General features: G+C 38.8%; 1 protein-coding gene across 1 annotated transcript; it reads left to right on the forward strand.

The window, feature by feature from the left end:
• The first annotated feature begins 168 nt into the window (after positions 1-168).
• COPB1 (COPI coat complex subunit beta 1) lies at positions 169-18,990 on the forward strand. Its single transcript, XM_038179823.2, has 22 exons — positions 169-482; positions 2,234-2,385; positions 3,051-3,280; positions 3,898-4,067; positions 4,775-4,889; positions 5,494-5,586; positions 5,931-6,068; positions 7,113-7,232; positions 7,643-7,750; positions 7,844-7,990; positions 8,416-8,561; positions 9,543-9,639; positions 9,870-10,030; positions 10,702-10,822; positions 11,213-11,440; positions 11,604-11,783; positions 12,365-12,509; positions 14,316-14,435; positions 14,886-15,031; positions 16,474-16,563; positions 17,290-17,445; positions 18,668-18,990. The coding sequence occupies exons 2-22, from the start codon at positions 2,295-2,297 to the stop codon at positions 18,725-18,727; spliced, it is 2,862 nt and encodes a 953-aa protein (XP_038035751.1). The 5' UTR covers positions 169-482; positions 2,234-2,294; the 3' UTR covers positions 18,728-18,990.
• The last annotated feature ends 5,949 nt before the right edge of the window (positions 18,991-24,939 follow it).

Consider the following 24,939-nt stretch of genomic DNA (forward strand, 5'->3'; position numbering starts at 1 on the left):
GGTTTGGTTTTGAATCTGAGCAAGTGGAAGGCGCGGGGCTGGGCGCTGGGGGGGAGCAGGAAGGGCGGGCCGGGCCTGAGGCGCTGTGCCAGGCGCTTCCCTTCCCTCCATTCCCGCCCTTCCCTCCCTGACGGGCGGGGGGGGGGGCGGAGGAGGAGGCGGGGCCTCCCTGCGGCGCCTCCCCCCGGCCCGTTCCGCGTTGCCGCGGCTCGGCCTGGCCCCGCCGGCCGCCGTAGCATCGATGTGGCCGGGCGGGCGCGGCTCCACGTCAGCCATCGGCGGGCAGGGCCGGGTGCGGGTGCGGAGCTCGCCCCTTCCCCTGCCTCCCCCTTCTTCCTCCCTCTCCTCCTCCTCCTCCTCATCCTCCTCCTGCTCCTCAGGGCCCCGTGGAGGAGCTGGGGCTGCGGCGGGGGCTGCGTGAGGCGCTGAGGGGCGCTGAGGGGCGCTGAGGCCTCCCGGCTGAGGCGGGCGCAGAGCTGCAGGTGGGTGAGGGCAGAGGGGCTGGGGCTGAGGGAAGCGGCTTCTGAAAAGGCGGTGGTGTTTATTTATTATTATTTTTTTTAATGGTGTTTGTGGCGCTCACGCGGCTCGGGTGCTTGTGGAGGAGGCTCAAGGCGGCACTGCGCAGCCTGAGGTGCCCGTTTGAGGGAAAAAAGGGACAAAAAGGGGAAAAAAGGGGGGATTTGGGGTCGCATAACGGCTTCTCTCGCTCGTTTATTTGTTCAAAAGCTGCAGCTCCACGTCTCACGGCCCCCTGTCCTTCACCAGTGTGTGGGGCGGTGCTTGCAGCCTAGCTGGGAGTGGGGTGGCGTTGGCTCCAGGCTAAATGGGAGCATTTACAGCAGGGCAGGAGCTGCGGTCCCTAGGCTGTAACTTCTTAACCCTTCCTGTCGCTGGAAGCCTTGTGTGGACATCCCTGAGCATCCCATCCCCTTCAGGGGGAAGGGGATCTGCCAGGAGACACAGCACTGAGCAGGGGAGCCTGGTGTGCCCCTCTTCTGGGGGAATCCTGAATGTTGGTGGGGATCTCTTTGTTCGTCTGGCTCTGGTATTTGGTAGTGACAACAATTAAACAAACGAAATGCGGGCTTTTCGTGCAGTGTTTTAAAATACGTGCAGCGTATTGTAGAGTAAAAAGCTCTCTTGCTTGTTGTAAAGATTTATGAAACTTAAGTCTAAGACTACAAAAATTAATTGCAATAAAAGCATGTAGTAGTCATTTTTTGACATGTTTTTCTTCACACAGTTAGAAAACACAAATCTGGACGTGTAATAAGAAGTAAGAAGTTGTTGGGTTTGTTAGTGTTGGTACCATAGCGTTAACCGAGCAAGCTCAAACTTGAGCGTTCTCCCATTACTTTATAAATGGAATAGAAAACTTGTTCTGATCCTAGAAGTCTATTATACAAGGAAGAAACCAACAGGAAAATAGAATTGAACTTAATTGTTCTTTTTTTTTTTTAATCTCAGCTGCTAGACACACAGTGGCTTTGATAGAACTGTAACATGCTAGTGCTCTTCCTCTGTTTATTAAAAAAAAAAAAAGAAAAAAAAATCTTTCCTCATTAATGTCGTTAATATGTCAGCACTTATAGGAACAGGTAAACAGTAGAGTTGGGCAGGTTCTTGGCAGGTAAAGGGGTAGTCCTGCTTTCCTCTTTGTCATGCTTTCTTTTTCTTTTTTCCCACCGTCAGTTTCTACTCTGATAGGTCTTGTGCTCATCTTCGAAGCTTCCTTCATAGGCTGAAGGCTTCTCGCCCCTTAACCCCCCCCCCTTTTTTTTTTTTCTGAGGTTTTTTTTTTTTTTTTTTTTGGCTGCCTTTGCAGCTTGGGTCAGTTTACCTGGAGTGGCACAGGAGCGCAAGAAAGGTAGTGGGAATGCAGCCAGGATCAGAGGGATGAGCGGGCGAAGGAAAAGCTGCTTCATGCCTTCAGTTGCAGTTGGGCGTCTGTATCAGTTGCCTTTGACTGTGCTCCGAGTGCTGAAGAAATTCCTTTCATTTCTGTGTTTGTTTGTTTGCTTTTTCCTTTGAGAAACTTCACACTCCAGGTTGTTTTGTACTAGCAGGAATGCTTTAGTGTAACAGAAATTGGAAGTCTTTTGAAGGTGACTTCTCAAGAAATCCAACAACAGTCTCTTCGAATCATGAAGTCAGTTGCAAAAATTGTTTTTGTGTTGTTTGTTAGTAAACTCTGTTAACTTTGGGATGTCTTTATTTGCTTGGATTTTAGGTTGTCTGATACTTGTGTCAAAACAATTCTTCCACTGAGGAAACATCTGTAACGAAGAACCATGACTGCTGCAGAGAACGTGTGTTACACGTTAATCAATGTCCCGATGGATTCAGAACCACCTTCTGAAATCAGCTTAAAAAATGACCTAGGCAAGTAATGGGCCATGACGTGAAGGATGCTTCATCATGCCTGCTCTATCCTTGCGTACTCTCATGATACTTTTGCTAGAATATTGTTTGCATTTTATAAACCAAAGTCCATTTAAGTTTGGTTTTGTTTTTTTTTTTTTTGTTCTGTTGATTTCCAAAATGTGTAAATTCTTCTTTTTGCTGTGTTTTGGGAAACTTCCTTGTGTTTATCTTACGTGATTTTTCTTCTAATTCTGAGCAAAACTTTAAAATCACTCACAGTCTTTGTGTGAAGTAATACATCAATAGACCTGGGTGGATTTAGATATTAGATATTTAGATATCATTACATCATAATGAGTTGTAGCACTGCATTGGAGTATTCTGGTTTAAAATGCTGTTTAAATGCATTGAAGCAGTGGTAGAATCTGTTTAACTCAGTTAATTCCAATATATTGATCACAAGAATAAATCTGAACTCGAGACTCACTGTTTAAATATCTCCTTCTTCCTCTTTATGCTTTTAGAAGTAAGGATGTGAATTTTATTGGGATTCTGTGTTGCATTCTTCAGGGGAATCTTTTGTTGTGTAAGATTGGTATTCCTGTTAACTGACCATGATGTGTTAGTCTTCCCGACTATGTAATTAATATGATTTGCTTTCTTGAATTTTCTGTCCTCTCTAGAAAAAGGAGATGTCAAGTTAAAGACAGAGGCCTTGAAGAAAGTAATCATTATGATTCTGAATGGTGAAAAACTGCCTGGGCTTCTGATGACCATTATACGCTTTGTGCTGCCTCTTCAAGATCATACCATCAAAAAACTGCTGCTCGTCTTTTGGGAGATAGTGCCAAAGACCACTCCAGATGGCCGGCTTCTGCAAGAAATGATCCTCGTGTGCGATGCCTACAGAAAGGTGGCCTGTTGCTTATTTTGTTTCTCATGTTCCCATGCAGCATTCTTCTATAAAGTATATGATTTTCTGTCATATAAAATACATATCAGTGTTTTAAGAAGGTGAATTTCGTAAAAAGACAATGAGGTGTCCTCATAGACATTTGGAACTTGAACCATCAAAAAGCTTAGTGTGGGCAAAGGCTAGCAAGCGTGTTCAGGGAATCATAGAGTGGCTTGGGTTGGAAGGGACCTTCGTGATGATTTAACTCCAACCCCCCTGCTGCAGGCAGGGGTGGGGATGCCACCCACTAGGTCAGGTTGGCCAAGGCCCCATCCAGCCTGGCCTTGAACACCTCCAGGGATGGGGCATCCGCAGCTTCTCTGGGCAACCTATTCACCACCCTTACAGTGGAGAATTTCCTCCTAATGTCTAGTCTAAATCTATCCTTTCGTAGTTCAGACCATTCCCCCTTGTCCTATCATTATCTACCCAAATAAAGAGTCCTTCCCTGTCGTTTCGTAAGACCCCTTTAAGTATCGAAAGGTCACAATGAGGTTTCTCTGGAGAGCTTCATCTGAGCTTAACGGTTAGGATGCAAAGCCTGGTATTTCAAATACGCTGCTTGTTGATTTTAGGATCTTCAGCACCCAAATGAGTTTATCCGGGGCTCTACACTCCGTTTCCTCTGTAAGCTGAAAGAAGCAGAACTGTTGGAACCTTTGATGCCAGCCATTCGTGCATGCCTAGAACATCGTCACAGCTATGTGCGCAGAAACGCGGTTCTTGCGATTTACACGATTTATAGGTAAATGCCAGAAACTCTTTCACGTTGTAGGTAAAGAAGACCATGGCTAGCAGTGGTGATCAGGACAGCTTTGGAAACCTCATAAACGTACATCAATGGCTGTTAATTTGGTGGGAGCGGGGAGGAGAAGGAGAAGATAGATATATTTTTTTTGTTTGTTCGTTTGCTTTTTCCTCCTGTAAAGTCATTCTTTGGAAAAGTGAAACGTTCTGCTGTTGCCATCTGAAATGTGACTAAGATCCTTATATTGCGGGTTAATTTGTATGGCAAATAAATGCCTTTCTTAGTTATCTAAACTTCATTAATAGTAATCATTGTCCACAGTTACAAATACAGAAGAATCTTTACAGGACTATACATGTATAGACTTATTTAAAGTCTATTAAAGTCTTATTTAAAGAGACATTCCTCGTGTACTGCAGTTACATACTAAGCATTATTGCAGGTTGTTTTTGTTTTTTTCACTTAAACCATGTGACTAAATGTTACTATTAAGCTGAAATCATTGTTCCGGTAATGTTTTAGCTGACATGATAGCAGGTAATTTTTTATGCTGAGTCTCTTTAGTTTCAAGTAATTACACAAACGCTATGTATCAACTGCTCATCCTCTTTCAATTTTGTAAACTCTTGTCTTTAGGATATGCAGTTAAAAGCTGTATGTTTTACCTCTCACCAGCAGTACTTTTACTTATGTTTTTTTCAAAGAAATTTTGAACATCTTATACCTGATGCTCCTGAATTGATCCATGATTTCCTGGTGAATGAGAAGGATGCAAGCTGCAAAAGAAATGCATTTATGATGCTAATTCATGCAGATCAGGTAAGGATACCTGCCCTCAAACTCATTTGGTTTAAATAGTTGAAAATGTTGCAGGTAACTAGCCAGTAGTTTGTTGGAAGTGTAAACTATTTAAATTCATTAAAAACACACAAAAACACAACAATATGTGGCAGTGTTGCACCGTTTGTGGAGTATTTCTAAACTGCAAATAAATTAAAGCAGATTGTTGGTGCTGTCTTTCTTTAAAAGGAGAGTTGCTGTATTTGAAGAAGGCATACATTGCTGCTGAAAACTGTAATCAGTTTTGCCAAGTAAGCCTAACTAGACTGAGAAATACTCTATTATCTACTTCTGTAGGTAGCTTTTGCAGTCATATGGGAAAGAGATGGCGATTTCTGTTCAGTGTTTTGGTTACTTTGGTGATAATTGAATCTTGTGCCTGATTCCAATTAGTCTTGTCTCTTTGCCGTCTATATTTACAAAATAGATTAATTTGCTCTTTAGGTTTAATGTTTTTTCATATTTTTTTTAAACTTGAAGGGTTGAATATATGTGGTTCTGTTCCAATTTTTAAAATGCATTTTTCTTTGAAATGTAGCTGAGAACTCAGAATAATTTAGAATAATTTCTTTTATTTGTTTAGGATCGAGCACTGGATTATTTGAGTACCTGTATTGACCAGGTCCAGACATTTGGAGACATACTGCAGTTGGTTATTGTTGAACTAATTTATAAGGTAAAAGGAAAATGTATTGTGGCACACTGAAAGATAGATGCATGTTTTAGATTATATTAGACTGCTTTATGGAAGGGATAGGATACAGTTGCGAAAGGCTTTTTAGCTAGCCCTTAGTCCATGTCAAGACCTTGCAGCATTGCATAGAATTGTCAATAAAAGCTTTTTATTACCTTTTGTAAAGTGTCATTTAGGGTTGGAAAAATCTATTCTTATCTCCAGAAAAGTTCTGTCAACTCTTGCTTGATTTTCTCCCCGTAGTAAGATAGTTGCTATTCTACTAACTATATGGTTGCTGTTCTTTTTTCTTTACATGCCAATGATGCGTTGTTCTTTGAATCTAGGTGTGTCATGCAAATCCATCAGAAAGGGCTCGGTTTATTCGCTGCATCTACAACTTACTGCAGTCATCGAGTCCTGCTGTGAAATACGAAGCTGCAGGAACACTGGTTACACTCTCCAGTGCTCCAACAGCAATCAAGGTATAATTTGGTGTTTTCAGACATTTCAGTAACTTTTAGTGTACTATCATGCTGTATGCTGTACGTTGTACTTCTAAAGACTGAAGGCTTCATTGAAATGGAGTGTTTGACACTTCACATTTGAAACTGTCTCAAAATATCTCCTAAAACTGGTCTGTTTCATGTCATGTGTTGCCCCCGCCCCCCTCCCTTAAATACTGAGACTGTATTTTGCAGACCTGTGGCTAGTGGACTTCACTTCACTTGGTTGTGGACAAGCTTGAATACTGTGCAAACTGTTCCAGTAGTTGCTACCAACCTGCAATCTTCTTGGCATACTTAGCAAAGTAGACAAATGCTGAAGATTTGCAGACATAGAATTACTTTCTGTACTCATAAATATTATTCTTTCTAGACCAGGGTGGAAATGTAAAGTATTGAAGATTTACAATGAGTTTTGCTTGACCTTGTGTTTATATATTTATCTTTGTACAGCTGATTAAGAACACACAGAAATTCTAAAGTTGTATTGAAAGTTCAAAAATAGAATATTGTAGTCTAGATTAAAAGTAAAAAACATTTTAGATATAGCTTCAAAAGGTCAGAAAGTGTATCAATACTTACATTCTTGCTTTAGTGTAGTCGTTTTTGTTGAGTACGAATATTGTACATAGAAGGTGTCATTGAAGCCTTATCTAGATATGCTAATACTGGCATCTGTTTTAAATTAATTTTCATGTCCTGTTGTATACTTAAGAACTGACCAAGAGCATGCAAAGAAATTTATTATTTTATGGTTTTGCTTGAATTTGAAACCAAGTCTATATATTGTAAGCTGCTGCCACTGTTAGTCTTCCTGTATGGTTGTTTTAACAACCTGGTGGAATCATCTTTACAGTTCACCACAAAGCTTGAAAACTGTTCTCAGGTTCATTTCTGTGCCAACTTATTGAGTAGTTGCTTTAATAATAAAGTAGAAGCTGTCTTTTCCTGACCTTCTCACAGAAGTGTGCTTGCTTCTCCTCTCCGTTACTTAAAAAATGGTTTTGATCCTTTTAATTTTAGGCAGCTGCCCAATGCTACATAGATCTGATCATTAAAGAGAGTGATAATAACGTGAAACTGATTGTTTTGGATCGGTTGGTTGAATTAAAGGAGCATCCCTCCCATGAACGCGTGTTACAGGTATGTAAGCTCTCTTTTCCTGCAGGCTTATTTGAAGGATTTTCCTTCCCTAAATGTTTTAAGATACCGTAGTGAAAAATGTACTTCTGAAATTTAAACCTTCAGTTGATATAACTCTTGAAATTAAATGAATGGCCTTTTATGCTTAGGCTCACTGCTTTTATTGCTTGCATAAGAACTAACAATGGTAAATGCTGCCTAACGTAGTTACGTAGCTTGCCTGGTAAATGTTAAAATACATTAAATGAACACTGTGAGATTGCTAATTCCTAGTATGTTGCTTGTTTGTCAGTATATTTTATACTCTGTTTCCACAATGTCCTTGAAAATCGTTATGGACTTAAAAATTAGAACTGCCTGAGGAGGAAGTCATTTGAAGTAATAAAGCTGTTATTATTTTTATTGTTTAGGATTTAGTTATGGACATCCTCAGGGTGTTGAGTACCCCAGATTTGGAAGTGCGCAAAAAAACCCTTCAGCTAGCTCTGGATCTTGTCTCTTCAAGAAATGTGGAGGAGGTAAAATATATATAACTTGCGTTTCATTACATTAATTTTAATTCTTTTGAAAAATACATGGCTCTCTTCAATTGTATTTGATCTTTTCTGCAGCTTGTGATTGTTCTAAAGAAAGAAGTCATTAAGACTAATAATGTGACAGAGCATGAAGATACCGACAAATACAGACAGCTGCTTGTTCGGACTTTGCATTCCTGTAGTGTTCGGTTTCCAGACATGGCTGCGAATGTTATTCCAGTGGTATGGAAACATTTAATTCTGTCGTCATTTAATTATGTCCTAGCTGTATCAAAATACTTGCTAACCACCTGCACAAAAGAATAAGTGAAGCTAAGGTGTTTCTAATATTGGGCTTCAATAAACAATGCTATTTTTAATCACTAAAGGGATGTGGAGCTTTTGATGCTGTAGTTACTGTCATCTTAGGCTTTTATTTTTAAATGTCTGAAGAACGCGAGCTGAAAAGTACCTTTACTAAAAAGTGCAATAATCTCTATAATAAGAAAAATAATTTGTGGATTATGGTAACTGATTGAAATGTACTTAAGGTTGTTTGACTTCAGCTTTATTAAATAAGAGATGTATATGCATCTGAATGGAGAAGAAATACAATTGTACAAACATAACTGTTGTTCTTTGTGCTCATATTTACTCTGTTGTGCTAGCTGATGGAGTTCCTTAGTGATAACAACGAAGCAGCAGCTGCTGATGTGCTGGAATTTGTGCGGGAAGCAATCCAGCGATTTGATAACCTCAGACCTCTTATCGTTGAGAAGATGCTTGAAGTGTTTCACGCAATTAAATCTGTCAAGTGAGTCACAACTAGGATACTAAACCAATATTGGAGCACCATATGCCTCTCTTGCATTGAATGTGTACTGTCATTAATTACGTACTGCCAGCCTTGCAGCCCATGCACACAATAGATGCCGGGGGTAGATGACTTGTAGAGGCATAGTTTCCCTCTTGCCTGTTAATACGTAAGATAGATCGGGTGACTGTTGCATTGAATGAAGGAAAGCACTTCAGCTTTTGTTTCTATGATGTAACTGTTAATCGTATTTGTTAGTGGGTAGTATTGTTGAAGGCCAATGCTGAAGTGATATATTTGTTGAAATAGAGTTAATAAGGGAATATTGCAGCAGGAATATATTTGTATATATTTGTATATTTGTCAAAAAAAATCTAAAATATGAATCTGCAAAGCATCCTGAATATCTTGCAGGGCACTAAAAACTTGGCATTGTAATGGATATACTAAGGTTCAGTCTTACACAGAAAGTTCTCCTGGTCATGCACTGCTTTGCAATTCTTCCAATACATGGGATACTTCTAATTCTTTGCTCCATCATTATGTTGTTAAGTGAAGAGAAAGGGAAAAAAAAAAACAAAACCAAACTGTAACATTGCTACTCTTTCCTTAATCTTAACTCATACTTCTTTTTTTTTTTCACTCTGTCCTGTCTGACGAGAAGTTAGTTTGTCTTAGGTAATTGGAGAAATTACAGCTGACTATTAATGTGCAATAGAGTTATTTTTTATCATAATGAAATTTAATTTTAGGAATATCAACCATAGCACACATGGAATAAGTTAGAAGCTGAGAAGAAATCTTATTTGCTATACTTACTGTTTTATTAAGAATGAAAGTTATTCATCAAACTTGCTTTCTGTCAATCGCATCCTTTTGAATTTGTCAAGGCTGGCCTTGTCGTGGCCACCTGGCTATCAGTGGCTTCTCTTGATGTACGTTTATCATTGAGGCATGACTAAATTACTGTTCTTGTCTTAGGATTTATCGAGGAGCTTTATGGATCCTTGGAGAGTACTGCAGCACAAAGGAAGATATACAGAGTGTAATGACAGAAGTTCGCAGATCACTTGGAGAGGTGTGTTTGTTTTATGATACTAGCTTTTTGTGGTTTATCTTACTATATGCGGTGTGCTAAAAAATCAATTAAGATGGAACGGGGTTTTGTGATACAATAGTGTGTGCACAAGAAACTGCAGGGTCTGGTGCGTTCTGAGAGGGATCTAAGGCATTGTATACAATGTCATGAGCTTTATGCGTGGGCAGAAGGCTTCTGTATATATTTCAACATTACCTATTTGTGTTTAGATCCCGATTGTAGAATCTGAGATCAAGAAAGAAGCTGGTGAGCTAAAACCTGAAGAAGAAGTGTCTGTCGGTCCAGCTCAAAAATTGGTGACAGAGATGGGTACTTATGCGACACAGAGTGCTCTAAGTAGCTCCCGACCCGCCAAAAAAGAAGAAGACAGGTATTTAAGATGTCATACTAAACTGGGAGTACTCGGTTTTGTTTTGTTTTTTAAGTGGTATTCTCTCTCATGTAGAGTTTAGTGGTTGAGGTGACTTCCTGTTTTTAAGGTATTATCTCAAATAGATGGTATCTGACAAGAAGTTGCACAACTGCTGAATATTTGCAATCAAATCTTATTGCATATCAAAAAGGACCGTATTAGTTACAGTATCTTGAATTCTATATAATTCTTTATAATGTGTACTTGAAGTTCCATTACAGTTTTATTTGGATGCAAAGGTATTGCGTTTAGAGTAAAAACCGTTTCTTTTTTTTCTTAGTATCACCTTGCATTATTTAACCTCTGCTATATTTCATTTCATTGATAAGACAATTGCTATATTTTCTTAATTACTGCAGATGGGCTACTTTGTCTTGAGTGCTCATTATCACCTTAATACTATGATATTCAGGGTGGAGATTATTCAATACATCTTTCACTCTGTATTTTGTGTGGAATTGGCTACATGGCTTGTACTTGCCATCTGGAAAAAATACTTTGAGGGGGGGAAAAAAACTTCAGACCTTTCAAGCTTGTTTTCTGTACAGCATGGACACTAATGTATGAAGATAAGTATTTTAAAAAGTATCTTCCAAAACTAGTTTTCTGATAACTGGCTGTCTTTGCAGACCTCCATTACGAGGATTCCTGCTCGATGGCGATTTCTTTGTTGCAGCTTCCCTAGCTACAACTTTAACTAAGATTGCTTTACGATATGTGTCACTAGTTCAGGAAAAGAAGAAACAAAATGTAAGTCATATCTGTGCTTTCTCTGTAGTTGCAAAGAAGAGCTGGTTGGGTCTTTGTTTGTTTGGTCTGTTTTTTGTTGTTGTTTGGTGGGTTTTTAAGCAGATGTGAAGTGGGTTAAGTCCTGAGTGATATGCCAATTACAGAATTGTATAGTAACAATAATTTGGGTTGCAGATAGGGCCTACTGCTTTCCAGTCGTGCTGCCTAGATGATTTCTTAGGTCATGGTACTTTTGTTTCTAGACAACTACAAAAATTGTTTTTTTCCATAGATATTTACAAGTTTAATTTGCACCCGTTTACAAAATAAGTCAGACAGAACCATTTCTGTAAAGCTGTGTAAAAATGCAATAACCACTTTCCATTCTATTTCCTTTGTCTTCCTTCTCAGTCCTTCATTGCTGAAGCTATGTTGCTGATGGCCACTATTCTCCATTTGGGAAAGTCTTCTCTTCCCAAGAAGCCAATTACAGATGATGATGTAGATCGTATTTCCTTGTGTCTGAAAGTTTTGTCGGAATGTTCTCCACTTATGAATGATATTTTCAACAAAGAGTGCAGACAGTCCCTCTCTCATATGCTGTCAGCCAAGCTAGAAGAAGAGAAGCTTTCCCAGAAGGTGAGATATAATAAATACATAATCATAACATCATTTTTGACTGATGTTCCCATCCAAGCAGGTCCCAGAAATGTCACCATTTGACTATGTTCAATTTAGTCATTATTTGACTGTTTTCTGCGCTAAGGTTCATAACTAATTGTGAATATTTGTCTTTTTGCAGAAAGAATCAGAGAAGAGGAATGTGACAGTTCAGCCAGATGATCCCATTTCCTTCATGCAGCTTACTGCTAAAAATGAAATGAGTTCAAAAGAAGACCAGTTTCAGCTCAGCCTTCTTGCAGCAATGGGAAACACACAGAGGAAAGAGGCTGCTGATCCTCTTGCATCCAAACTTAATAAGGTAATCTAAAAGTCAGCGTTAATTATATTCCCTTTGTGCTGCTCATGTGCAGGATCAATTATGGGAGATGCGGGCTGGAACTAATGAACCAGGCTATGCTTAGAAAGACCCATGTGTGTGTTATGATTTTGTGAATTCAGTTCAGAACACATTCCATCTGGAAGGATTTTACAAATTGTAGTGTGTACACAAGGGGACAGGGAAGGAAGGATGGAATTAAAAATCCATTTGTATGAATAACATGGAAAATCACTGTGATTTAGCTATAAGTCATATGATATGGTTTATTTTGGAAGGCTTATGCAAGAAATATGAATTTTGTTTTCCAGAATGTTACTTTTATATATTTTCTAGACTAAATTCATGATGTTCAGCTGAAGCAGTTATTTTGTCTATTTTCTTTCTAGAAAGACAGTTCTGTGAAACTGAAGCCTCTTTGCATGCCTGTTCTCTTTGTTTTGGAGGCTCATGCTAAAAAACAACGAATTCACTTGGAATGTATTAGTTTGGCATTGTTTGTCGTGATTTCTTGTTTTGAAATGGTTTATGAGAAAAATACCTTAACTTCTGTTCCTTTGCAGGTTACTCAGCTGACAGGTTTCTCAGACCCTGTTTATGCAGAAGCGTACGTGCATGTCAACCAGTACGACATCGTTTTGGATGTGCTTGTGGTAAACCAGACCAGTGATACTCTGCAGAACTGCACGCTAGAGCTCGCCACACTAGGTAAGGAGTACTGGTGGAAGCAAAGCAACTGTTTGGCAACAGTGAGCTGCTGGGTACTGACACCCTGTTTTAAGTAGGTACTTAAACACTTCTAAATACTTACAAATTTATCCTTGCTAGTTGACATTTTGAAAGTTTTTTTTTTTTAATTCCCTTAAAAATATTTTTCCTTCCAAATGCTGGAATACTTGTATCTGTTGGCACTGAGAGATAGCATCAGATGTCACACGCAGTAATCAGATTTTGAACTGTCGGTGTGTTTTCTCCTGGAAAAAGAGCGTTCTGTTTTCCCTTTTTCCTGATAGCTAGAAAGTTTTCGATGTAGTTATTCCTCATTGTACTTTTACTGTAGAGCAAGATCACAGAATCACAGAATTTCTAGGTTGGAAGAGACCTCAAGATCATCGAGTCCAACCTCTAACCTAACACTAACAGTCCCCACTAAACCATATCCCTAAGCTCTACATCTAAACGTCTTTTGAAGACTTCCAGGGATGGTGACTCCACCACCTCCCTGGGCAGCCTGTTCCAGTGTCTAACAACCCTTTCAGTAAAGAAGTTCTTCCTAACATCTAACCTAAAACTCCCCTGGCGCAACTTTAGCCCATTCCCCCTCGTCCTGTCACCAGGCACGTGGGAGAACAGGCCAAACCCCACCTGATGACAAAATCCAGATTGGCATGGAGCAAATGTGAGGCACTAAAAACAGTCTGCCCTGGGTGATTCTTGCGTTCATCCAGAAGTGCTTGAATACGGTGTGTACTCAGCTGAAGCTATTTCCTGTGCTAACAGCTGTACTGGTGGCATGTTTGAACAATACTGAGGCTGCAGAAACTTTTGGGTTTGGGACTGGAGCAGATAATCCAAGAAGAGTAGCCAATTTCCTGTTAGTTATCTTCTGTTTTGGCAGTCAAGAGTTGAAATGTGTGTATGGCAGACTTGGAGAACATGTGATATACTTTTAGTAGATGTAAATATGACTGAGGGACATCAGCTTCCTCATGTTTTTAAGTCATTTGATAAGACTAATGATAGAGATAAAAATATATTATTTAATAGGTTTCTGTGTATCGTTCTATTTATCAACTCCGTAAAGGGAAATGCTGTAGCTAATAGTTGATTTCTTCAGATAACTTGAAAAAAAACAAAAAACAAAAAAACAACAAAGTAAACAACCACTAATGTGATGGATCACTCCTGTGTGTGTAGACCTGCTGCTGTTCATGCTGTGTTCCCAAATTGTACTGGTAGAACTAAAGAGTCTCTCACAATTTGTTGCTGATGGACTAGGAAAAGTATAGCTCTCACTGTTTCCTGGCAACAGTTACAATCAGAATTAAGGATACTTTGACCTGTTCTGAGATAGCTTAGCCCATGCAATACCGAACATTGAACTTTGGGTTTGAGGCACTTGATGGCAGGGCTAGGTATTTTGATGTTGGTGGTGATTAAAGCACAGGGTAGAATAAAGTTTGCTGTTTGTTTAAAAACTACTGCCAGACTTAATCCGAAGACCATATAGGTCAGTGTTTTCATTTGTTTTCAGTGGATTTGGGGTGAGTACACTAATATGTTAACTGAAATTTCTTAATGGAATATAAATTATTTTGTCTTGTGGGTAGGGAACTGTAGAAATGAACAAAAAAACAACAAAAAAAAAAACAAAGTAATGCCTTTATGGGATTCAGTGCAGCTCTATAGGCTTTATTGTTGAATCCCAAGAGAATAAAAATGTTGTTCCAAAAGCTAACCTTTTGACTACTGGTAACGTTTCCTGACGCCCCACCTCCCAATTTCTTTAAACAGGTGACTTAAAACTTGTGGAAAAACCATCTCCTTTGACTCTTGCTCCACATGACTTTGCAAACATTAAAGCTAATGTCAAAGTTGCTTCAACAGAGAATGGAATCATTTTTGGTAATATTGGTAAGTAAACAATTGTATGTGCAAAATTAACACGCAGCATTCCTTAACTGCTCAATGAGTTCCAAAATAAATACATAAAACACTTTGTACTGGAGAAGGAAATCAAGTGGCCTGCTGTGTATGAGTATTTTGTGATGAATTTTTGTTTTTTAAATTTGTGTGACTTTTATGTAAACTCATGGTAGGGCGTGCTGCCTTTAGAATGATGGTCAGCAAGATACTTGAACCCAAGTCTCTGCATTGAAAGTGAGCTGGGCAGCCTTGCTTGAAAGGCTGATGCACTTAACTCAAAGTTCTGTGGCAACTTGGGTGAAGCACCTGAGAAGGGTGGAGGTCAACGCTGAGCTGAGCAAGTGTTGACTGTTGTTAGCTGGCAGGTGGTAATTGGGTACCCTTATCTATTGCAAACTCGCTTCTTAAAATATGAATGTGTTTTGTTTTATATTGCAGTGTATGATGTCTCTGGAGCTGCCAGCGACAGAAACTGTGTGGTTCTCAGTGACATTCACATTGACATTATGGATTACATCCAGCCGGCTTCCTGTACAGATGCGGAGTTCAGACAGATGTGGGCAGAATTTGAGTGGGAAAACAAAGTTAGTTTTGTTTTTTGTACGCTATTTTGGGTTCTTCTGGATAAGTTAGCATCTTGTTTCTTGTTCTGTATTGCCTCATTATCTCAGGATATACACCTCATTCAGATGTTTCTGTAAGACAAGTGATTCTTTCCTATATTGTGTTTATCACTAGATAGCTCTGGCTGCATTCATTGTCTACATGTCTGTGTAAGTGCCACTGATTATCTCCAAACATAAAAAGTGTCTCTTTTTCTTAAAGAACCTATATAGTTGATAAAATGCATTGGATGTTGGCCCCAAATAACTCATTCTTTTATTGCTATCTGATTTTTCACAAGTTTAGCGATGCAGTACCTTTTTTTCTTACAAAAGAAGTACTTGTTTTGAGCTTTACCTCCTGTATGGAAGGTGTCAATTGCAGGATGATTGCTGTGTGTTTCAGTCCAAAGGTGAAATAGCAAAGCATATAATTTTTTGCTGAGACTGCAGACTTATTCATAATGTTGAGCCCCTCCAGTTTTGAAATACACTGTCCTCTTTCTTGAAATGATGTGTTTTGCTTCAGGATTTTCCATGGCTTCCAAGCAGAATAACTTTATTCCTACAAGCAGAATAACTGTTATTAGTACAGCAATAACATCCAGAGTACTTACAGATGATACACAGAATACCTGCATACACACAAAATTCTGGGTACACTTAGTACTAGAGGGTGCCCACACTGTTAGTTCAGGACATTTTTATAAGGATTTAAAGAAAATAATCTCATATGACAGAGCAATATAATTTAAGAATGGATTAGAAATGTTAAAACAGAATGAGATGTTTTACACAAACTGTACAGCCTTGTTTGCTACACGTATCTTCACATGTATTCACTTGAGACTGGAAATAAGTGCCTGAAAGGCAACTTGTGAATAAATTTTAACCAATGATATGTGAAGCCTTAGCAATTTGGAAACAAATTCTAAAATAGATCTTAAAAGGCAATTTAAACAATACCTACAATATTCAGTATGAGAAAGTTGAGGCAGCCCAGGGAGTTTTGTTGCTAGAAGGGAAAGATGAAAGTAATTTTATGATTGGTTAAAAGCAAGCTTTTGGTCTAGATACCACCTTGTCTTCTGGCAACATGTAAACTGTATTCAGAAAAAAAACTATACGATTTGCTGTACAGAATCTATGTGTTCAACAACAGAATATCATATTTACCTAACACAGCTTCTAAAATGTATTAATAAAATGTAATTTCCACCCCTTAATGAGTGGATGGCAGGAGATGAAGATTAGGTGTGATTCCACCACATGATGGGGCATCCAGCTAGCTCTCTCAATATGGTATTCCTTGAGGAGAAATGTAGTTGCAATCTCTTTTATAGGGAACTGAAGAAGGGGTAGTTTCAGGAATGCCTGAGCTGCTGATTAAAGTAATTGCCCTTTTTCTTTTCCTCTTTGTGAAGGTTACTGTGAATACAAATATCATTGATCTAAATGAATACTTGCAGCACATACTGAAGTCAACCAATATGAAATGCCTTACTCCAGAGAAGGTGAGTTATTTGCTTGGAGTCTTTTTGTGACACCCTTTTCTGTGCATTTGCTTTTTTCTTTAATTTGTTTAGCATCAGTTACACATATTACTAGAAATGCCTGTGTAAAATACAAAATAGTATATGTGCATCAAAGTTCTTAATGCCCTGAAATGAGTAAGAAGCAAATTGTTATTAAAATGGAGTCACTTTATCACTTTAACTGTTTCTTGTTAAGTTAGAAGAAAATTTGAATGTACAGATTTGATGAACCGTCTGTTTTCATACAGCTTCTTTATGTAGTTCAAAGTTCTTTCCTTCTCTCTCAAAGCTAACCCTTCTTTTGGTAATATAGCCTTTTTGCTGTAAAACAAAGTATGTACAGTAGCTGTTTGTTGCCAAGATACACGGTGTATGTATACCAGATATTATCAAAAACATATATAGTAGCTAAAATAGGCATACTACCTACTTGCTCTTTTTACCATTTTTGCTGTTCATTACCTAATACCATAAAATGTCATCCTACCATGTTCTAAGAAATAACACAATTGCGTATCTTTCAGTCTTAATTTTACAAAATGACAACCACTGTTTTCCCTTGCATGATTCGCACGTTTCACAAAAAGCTGTATGTAAAAGCAGAAGTTTAAATACTGATACCTGTCTAGCTGTACCTACAGTGAATGAGAACCTGTTTATAAAGGATTTTAGTCTCTCTGAAGAGTTCAAATGTGCTTTCTGTAGGCACTTTCTGGTTATTGTGGCTTTATGGCAGCCAATCTTTATGCGCGTTCCATATTTGGAGAAGATGCCCTTGCAAACGTCAGCATTGAAAAGCCGATTCATCTTGGACCAGATGCACCTGTCACTGGTCACATACGAATCCGTGCAAAGAGTCAGGTAATGAGCACTGTTTCTTCTTGTCGTTTCTGAGAAAATGTACTGAACGCTCTTAAAAACTTGCAACTTTGGGGGCTGTTAGTTAATTTCTAGTACTTAGGTAACTGGGAAGAGATTTGGATTAGATGGATATATGAACTTTAGTTTTTAAACTATCTTACAAATACTTTGTGAGGGGGAAAAATGTCTTTCTAATTAAGTGTATTTATAACATAAAACATCTTCTCTCCGAGTGTATTACCATAAAATTGGTCTGTGGACCAAGATTTCTTAATCTTTACCCGTAGCACTGCAAATAGGATGTTGTGTTTCATTTGCATTTAAATAAGGATAAATTGCCCCCTGAGCCTTCGCAGTCTTTTCCTACTGAACTAGACATTTTGGTTTCTCATTCAAAGGAAGTTTTATGCATTTAATTACTATTCACTGGTTCTTTTTCTTTTTTTTTTTTTTTAAAAAAAAAAAGCAAAACCCAAAGTCTTAGTAGAATTGCTTCTTGAAGTCTATGAGTCTGCTTTGAATTTTAGAACCTCTACCCTCTGACTAAAAAGCACAAGATTTAGAACTTCAATAACAAAACAGCTACTGTACTAACAAAAGGTTTTTTTACACAGCATACAATAAAGGGCAGTCTCAGTTTTCACAAAGAAACCTTTTAGTTTCTGATGTCATTGCAAAGCTTTTGGAGTAGTTTAATGTTTTTAACATGCTTACAGTGACGTTTTTACATAAGACTGCACTTGGTTGTATATACCAGCTTGATCTCATCTTCAGAGCATTTTGCTGTTGATTAGGTGGGTTTACTTGGGTAATTTCTTTTGACCCTTTAGTTTCTGTGCAACATGGTTCTGTAGTGAAATTATTTTCTGTAGCCTTGATGTGTTAAATGCTGCTATCAGCACTGAGACTTCCAAAAGCTGAATTTGAGTAATTGGACTAACAGGTGTAATTCCTCCAGTGTGCTTCCAATGAGTAGAAAGTCAAAAGGCTTAAAATTATTTATTTTTCTGCATCTTATATTGAAGGCAAGCTTAGTAGCCTTTACCTAGTGGTAAGAAGGTGTGCACTAGAATTTATGTAACTAAGTGGACAGTTAGAAATACTTTGTTTCCCATGCCACTAGCTTCATAGGTTTCTGTATATGGAACTTCACTTTAATATAGATAAAGTGATTTATTTTTTTAATTATCAGTGTCATAAATTTCTTTCTTTTTCCTTACAGGGAATGGCTCTGAGCCTTGGAGATAAGATCAATCTGTCTCAGAAGAAAACAAGTTTATAAATTTTACATAATGTCTTTTCAGGTCTTTCACAATTTAACTGTAGGTATGTGGCTTTTGGGATCCAGAACATCGTATATTCTTCAGTGTTCTGTAATTGTAGAAGCCAAGCTTTTGAGCTGAAAGCATTCCAGCAGATAATTTATAGGTTCTTCATGATCGATACTGAGCAAAACTTAAATTTTTTTCCTTTGTCCTGGACATCATATTTTCTTTGTCTCTAATATATACTGATGCTCACAGTACAATAAACAAATTATACCTATACTGTCTTGTGTGTAAATTAAAAATTAGGTATTTGATTAATACTGAATATTCGGCCTGGGTTATTTTAATACTCTAGGAAAATGCTTCTTGCTTTCTGAAAGTGTTTACAGCAATGACTAGGCCTGAATTATGTGAACGTGGTCATGGCACTTAAAATACTCTAATGTAGTAGTATACACTTGACAACTAAATCAAAGGCTGCGTCTTTTTAATGGTTGGTTCAGTAATGTAATCACTTGGCACAGACAAGGTTATAATATCAGAAAAGGACACTGTTAAAACTCATCCATTTCCAGCAAGCAGTAGAATCTTAAACTTTCTTAGCATTTAAATCTCTTTTGGAACATTACCATCACAAGAATCATAACATTCTCAGTGTTGTGGTTTTGTTTGTTTGTTTTTTAGTTAAAAGCAAGAAAGACAGCAACTTGCAATATTAAAGCTGTAGAAATGTAAGCAGTGTTTTCAGTGGATGCAGCCATTAGCCATGTATTTGAGCTGAGGAAGGAAGGAGTGAGACTCATAGTGATCTTGCGTTGAAAAGCAGTGAATTGAACCATGTTGAGGATTTGTGGAACAGGAAGAATTGTGAGTGGAGTTCAGGTCAGGATATGAAAGTGAGTTAACACCATTTGGCTACTAAGTGTTATGCAAATTAGCAGTAGATTAAAGCATGTACACATTAGATTGAAAATACATTTAGCTGAATCTGTTGAGCATTAATCTGAATTTGTTAAATTGTTGTAAGCAATTAATTCTGCAGAAGAGCCTCCGGAGCCAACACAACTCTTCCAGCTGGCAGAAAGTCCTCCTGATGAAATTGAACAGCTGTGGTCCTGCTCCAGTAGGACAGAAGAGAAGTGAATTAGTATCCTGAGTAGCCGATTTCCAAACCATTTAAGGCCTCAGTGATGAAAGTACCAATTCTGCACTCTGAGTAAGGACAGGATAGAGCACACATGTAAAATCTGAAATGAAAGACTCCAGGCTGCTGTGTTTTATCCAGCTAAATGATAGCTTTAAAAGTACAATGCTAAACCTGAGCTAATGAGTGACATTCATATAAATATTTCATTGTCTACTCTTCCCAGTATTACTTTTTGCCAGCTCACTTTCATCTCTCCATGTAAGTGTTATGTTCACTTAGTTCCTTTTCGTTCCTATCCTGTTTTTAAGCTTAGGTGCTAGAAGAGTATAGTTTGTCCATAGTGTGAAGAAAAAAAAAAGACCTCTCAACGTCTGAAGCATTGCACTGAAACAGTTGCTCAATTCTGAATCTAGAGTACATTTTATCTTTGTGATAGAAATCACAAAGTCAACAGAAGTCAGCTGTCAGTATTTATTATTTTTTGAGCCATTAGCAGTGGAAGCCATTCTGAATCTAGTGGCCTGTACCGAAATTTGCATTAGTGTACGCCAGTGTATATACTTGTGTACAGGCTTCTCAGTAACAGATGCGAAGCCTGTGTCTTTTATTATATATTCTGAATTTGACATACATGACTTCCAGAAGCTATGGCTTATTTTACTATTTTCGCATAGGCACACACACTTATTACGTGCAATATGATAAAGGTCTTTATAAATAAGAGAGGCTGTTGCCATGTCTTAATGTCTGAGCAGAGGAAAAAAAAACTTTAAAGCTACTTCTGAAGGTTCTTATTTCCTTTTGTGCTTCTGCGAGCACTGAACAAGTCACAGTAATATGTCTCAGATATAAGTAGTAGATACTGTTGATATTAATTACTATGATGTGACTTAAAACCTTTGCCTGCAATAGCAGGTAGAATCCAGCTCTAGTAAATGTTAGAGGTGGTAAGTGTGTGTAACGTGGTTTCGCTGAGTGACTTCAGTGAGCTTTGCACGTTTTGAAATGCCTTTTGGGTTCTGGCTTTGTTATGCTTTTTAATGCGAGTTCCAGTGCATGTGCTGCATACCAGCAGAAGTTGAAGCCCTGCATATGCAGCTCTGCCTTGATAATGAAGTTAGGTCTCTACATGATCTCACAGCAATGGGAGTTCAGAGTGGTTGCATTGCCTGCTATGAAGTTACGCCAGAATCACAGGGATATATTACAGATAATCAGAATATCACCTTAGTTGCTTAGTGTGTTGTAAGTTTGGGAGGGATGATGGGAGAAAAGTATAGAAAGATGTTATGTTTGCTCTCCCTTGAAATTCTGTGTACGTGGGTATGCTGCTTTTGATGGAGGGGAAGAGGGGGATTTTATTCTCTCAACTATTTTAAGCCAAACCAAGAGAGAAGAAAATCCAGGGGCTCCAGTGAATGATTTCATCTCTGCAAAGGCATCGTGATTAGCAGGGCACCAGCAGAGATGGTAATAGCTGCGTGAATGCTGGCACAATGAGAGGGATTTGCTGACTGTAGCCAAGGAAGGATGTTTTTGAAGGAGGAGAACGATTTCCAGTATCTGTTTTCCAAGCCTTGTTTCAGTCACAATCTGTAGTCCCGTTTGGAGAATAGAAAATGATCTTTGTGTGTGTAAACGTCAATATTTCATGTGACTAATAAATCAACTGAGAGGGTCAATTAATTTAACTTAGTTTAGGATATCTTTTGCTGTCAGGACTTTATGCAGGGACATGAAAGCACCTGTTCAGTGCAAGCTGACTTGAGGATTCCTTTTCCATCTGTCATGTATTTCAATAGCTCTCCTACAGAATTGATCTTGTGCAGAAGTTTTTATTGGCAGTATGAATCTTGCCAGTAACCAGAACACTTTGGAAAAAAACAAGCTAGATGCCTGTTTCCTATCTAAAGTTTAGAATGCAATTCTGTCCTATTTAGATATGCCCTGTTGTGAATGGGCTCAGATTTTGCTCAGTAACTCAAATTATAGGCTGGTTTTGGTTCAGAACACCTCTTTAAAATAGCTTTTGTGCCCTGAGGAGAGATCAGCTGAGAGATTCTCTGTCTGTGTACAAAGACAGAATTCTTGTGTCACTGGAGAGAGGTGACCCACTGGTCTTCCAGTGCTCTTGAGCAGACGTGTGGGGTCAGCTCAGTTGCCATTGCTCACAACAGCTGTACTTGGGACAACTACCACAACCGTTTACAGGCTGGGGAAGCCAGGAGCACAAGAACCACAGATACACCACTGGTCACTATAAAAAAAAAACAAAAACTCCTGTTCTTCAGAGAAAAAGGGCTCTGAAATAATTCCTGTTGAAAGGTATTAATGTAAACATTTTCCAGGTATTAGAGAACCATGTTTTGCACATGTAAAGAAATATCTTACACAGACCATCCTACCTTAGGATCCACTTACAACTTTTTCATTGCAGCAAAATTTAGTAAAGGATAGTTTCAATCTGTGGCTCTGCTATATTTGTTAACACTTCATATGAGGAGGTTAGTAACCTGTTCTCTGGGCAGCAGTAAGTACATGTTGCATACATGATGCTTGAATTTCAGAAACTTGGATAGCAAGTACAGGAAGAAATTGCCATCAGGAATAAACAGAGCAAGACAACTTGCTTTTGCATTAGAAGTTGTAAAAAGTCATTACATGGCGCAGTGCTGGCAAAGCAGGAATCTGGTTGCTCCTTTGCCCCGGCTCCTAAGGTGCAGCTGCTGCAAGTCAGGCAGGTTTCATTGACAGGGCTGGGTAAGGATTGAAATTTCTGTTCTGTTCAGATGGTGCATGTGAAGCAGGAACGTTGACATAGTGTCAGGCACAATATCAGCAACGCTATTGTTTAGGAGAGGAAGAAGTCGTCCCAATAAAACATGAAGGTAGGTGATACAAAACAAAACCAGGTCGTAGAGGAACCTACCTTGTGTGTTGAGGTTTGAGAAGATTTGGAAATGGGCTCTGTAAAGACACCTAAATACATCCGTTAGAAGCGTGAGGCCTCATGTAAAGGCTTTATGGCGCCGAGCTGCAGCTCTGTTGGGAAGATGGCCAGTTAATCCATGGCTTGGGCAGCCCACACAGTGACACCTATCAGTTAGCTGTGCCATGTCACAAATTCAGGTCTTTTTTAAGGTTCCTAAATTTTTCATGTCTTGCTACACCAGAGGGTGCTGTCTCACAAGTGATAAATGTTAATACAGTGTTGTGTTTAAAAAAAAATAATAAAAAATGTAAGGAGGAAGAAAGTAATGGAGATCTGTCTGCAGGTTTTATCATAAAAATGATGCCGTGCAATTTTGGCCCACCCTCAGGGTTACTTCCAGTGTGTTTTTCTTTTTTTTTTTGTGTATTTTCAGGTTGCTTAGCAATGCATAACCAGTGCACTGTGATGTTGACAGCTCAGCTTACTAATACAGTACATCTGTTTCGATGCTGACTTTCTCTAGAGATTTTACTTTACTAAAACAGAATGGGAGAGATTTGGCCGTATACAGCTGGCCTAGGGAGGGTCTCTTGTTTGAAAGACATGAGGATGAGTTCATTAGGAGAGGGATACTGATGAAACATAGAAAATTCTAACCATGACTTCACCTGTGTATTTGTAATATTAATATAGGCTTTTTTATTATTTATTTATTTGAAGAACAGAATAGAGAATAGCTAGCAAACGTGTTTTCTTTTGAAAGAGGAGCACAATTCTCATAGCCATAGATTGTAGACTTTTTATAATTGAGTTCTATGAATTTAGATGTTGGCAAAAAACAGGTGTAAAATCTGTAATCTCTGTGTCTTGCAAGTCCCTGTTTTGCTCTTTCTTTTACTGGGATTTCATTGAGAGGAAGGAAAATAGGTCTGCAGCTATCCTGGCTCCAGTACAGCAGTGGAGTTAGTGGGTCTCTCTGTTCCTACATCTCGCGCTGTTTTTCAGGCTTGCTGTTTCAATTTCTCCCTGTGATGTCTGATCAGAGGTCTAGTGCTTTACTGCAGTTGGCCACATCTGCGTTTTGCCACTAAAAATACAGAAAACAAAAGGACCCTGATGTTACCATACAAAAGTTGTAAGAATATCATTGTTTTCATTATTTGTTAAGTTTAGAAATGCTGTCTGCCTTCCGTACTTAGAAAGGTTAGGAAACCATTTTCTTACACAGAAATTGTCATTTGAATTTTGAAATGCAGTAATGAGTTCTTGTTCTGATCTTTTAGAATAACTTTTCTGTCACTTATTTTCAGGCTCAGGAGTAAAGAATTACTGCCACTGAGTTGTCCTTAAGCTGTACACTTAGTACACAAGGATACGTAAATATTTCAATAGTGTGCAGAAGCTTCACTCTAAATGAGATTCCCCATGACCTTTTTCTTCCCCTAATTTAAATATTTAATGTTACCGACATCTGCAGATCTCGTGTACTGTCCAAAACTAACACGATGTGTTGCATAGGCATTCATGTCCCTGTTTTTAATTGTTTTTCAAATGAAATTTGTCATTCTTTCCTACACCCATTGGATTCCATGGCGTTAGTGAGCCAGTTTCCCCTTTGAGCTATGACTGCTGAAACTCATGAAAGGTTTGTATGCAGACGCATGTGCTGTTTAGCAGTAAATTCTTTTCGGAGGCCAGAAATAGCCGATGAATGATGCAACTTCACTCATAGTTCAATAGTGAGCTTGGACACCTGGTGCCAGAGTCGCAACAGATCGAATCAAAGCTGGTGTCTGATGGTGCTCACTTCAACCATCAACTTATGTTTCATTTCTATCTCATTCAGTGGCTGCTCCAGGCGTTATCCCGTGCCTTCTCAGGCTGTTCTGTGCCTGTCTGACTCGACGTAAGACAGCTTATCCCAGTGACCAAGCACATGGTTGTGTGTACCAGATGGAAGTTCTGCACCAGGCTTTGGTCTGTTAGGTCTTAAGCAATCTCCTTGCTTGCTTACAGTGTTCTGATATCTGAAATCTGCAATTTGGACCAGCCCACGTGACGAGTTCGGTGTTACGCACAGATCTGATACCAGCCTGGAAGGCAAGTGCCCCCTTTTGTTTGGCTAGTGCAGCTGGCGTCACTGCTTG

This window comes from Anas platyrhynchos, chromosome 5, assembly GCF_047663525.1.
Source record: "Anas platyrhynchos isolate ZD024472 breed Pekin duck chromosome 5, IASCAAS_PekinDuck_T2T, whole genome shotgun sequence".
Lineage (NCBI taxonomy): Eukaryota > Metazoa > Chordata > Aves > Anseriformes > Anatidae > Anas > Anas platyrhynchos.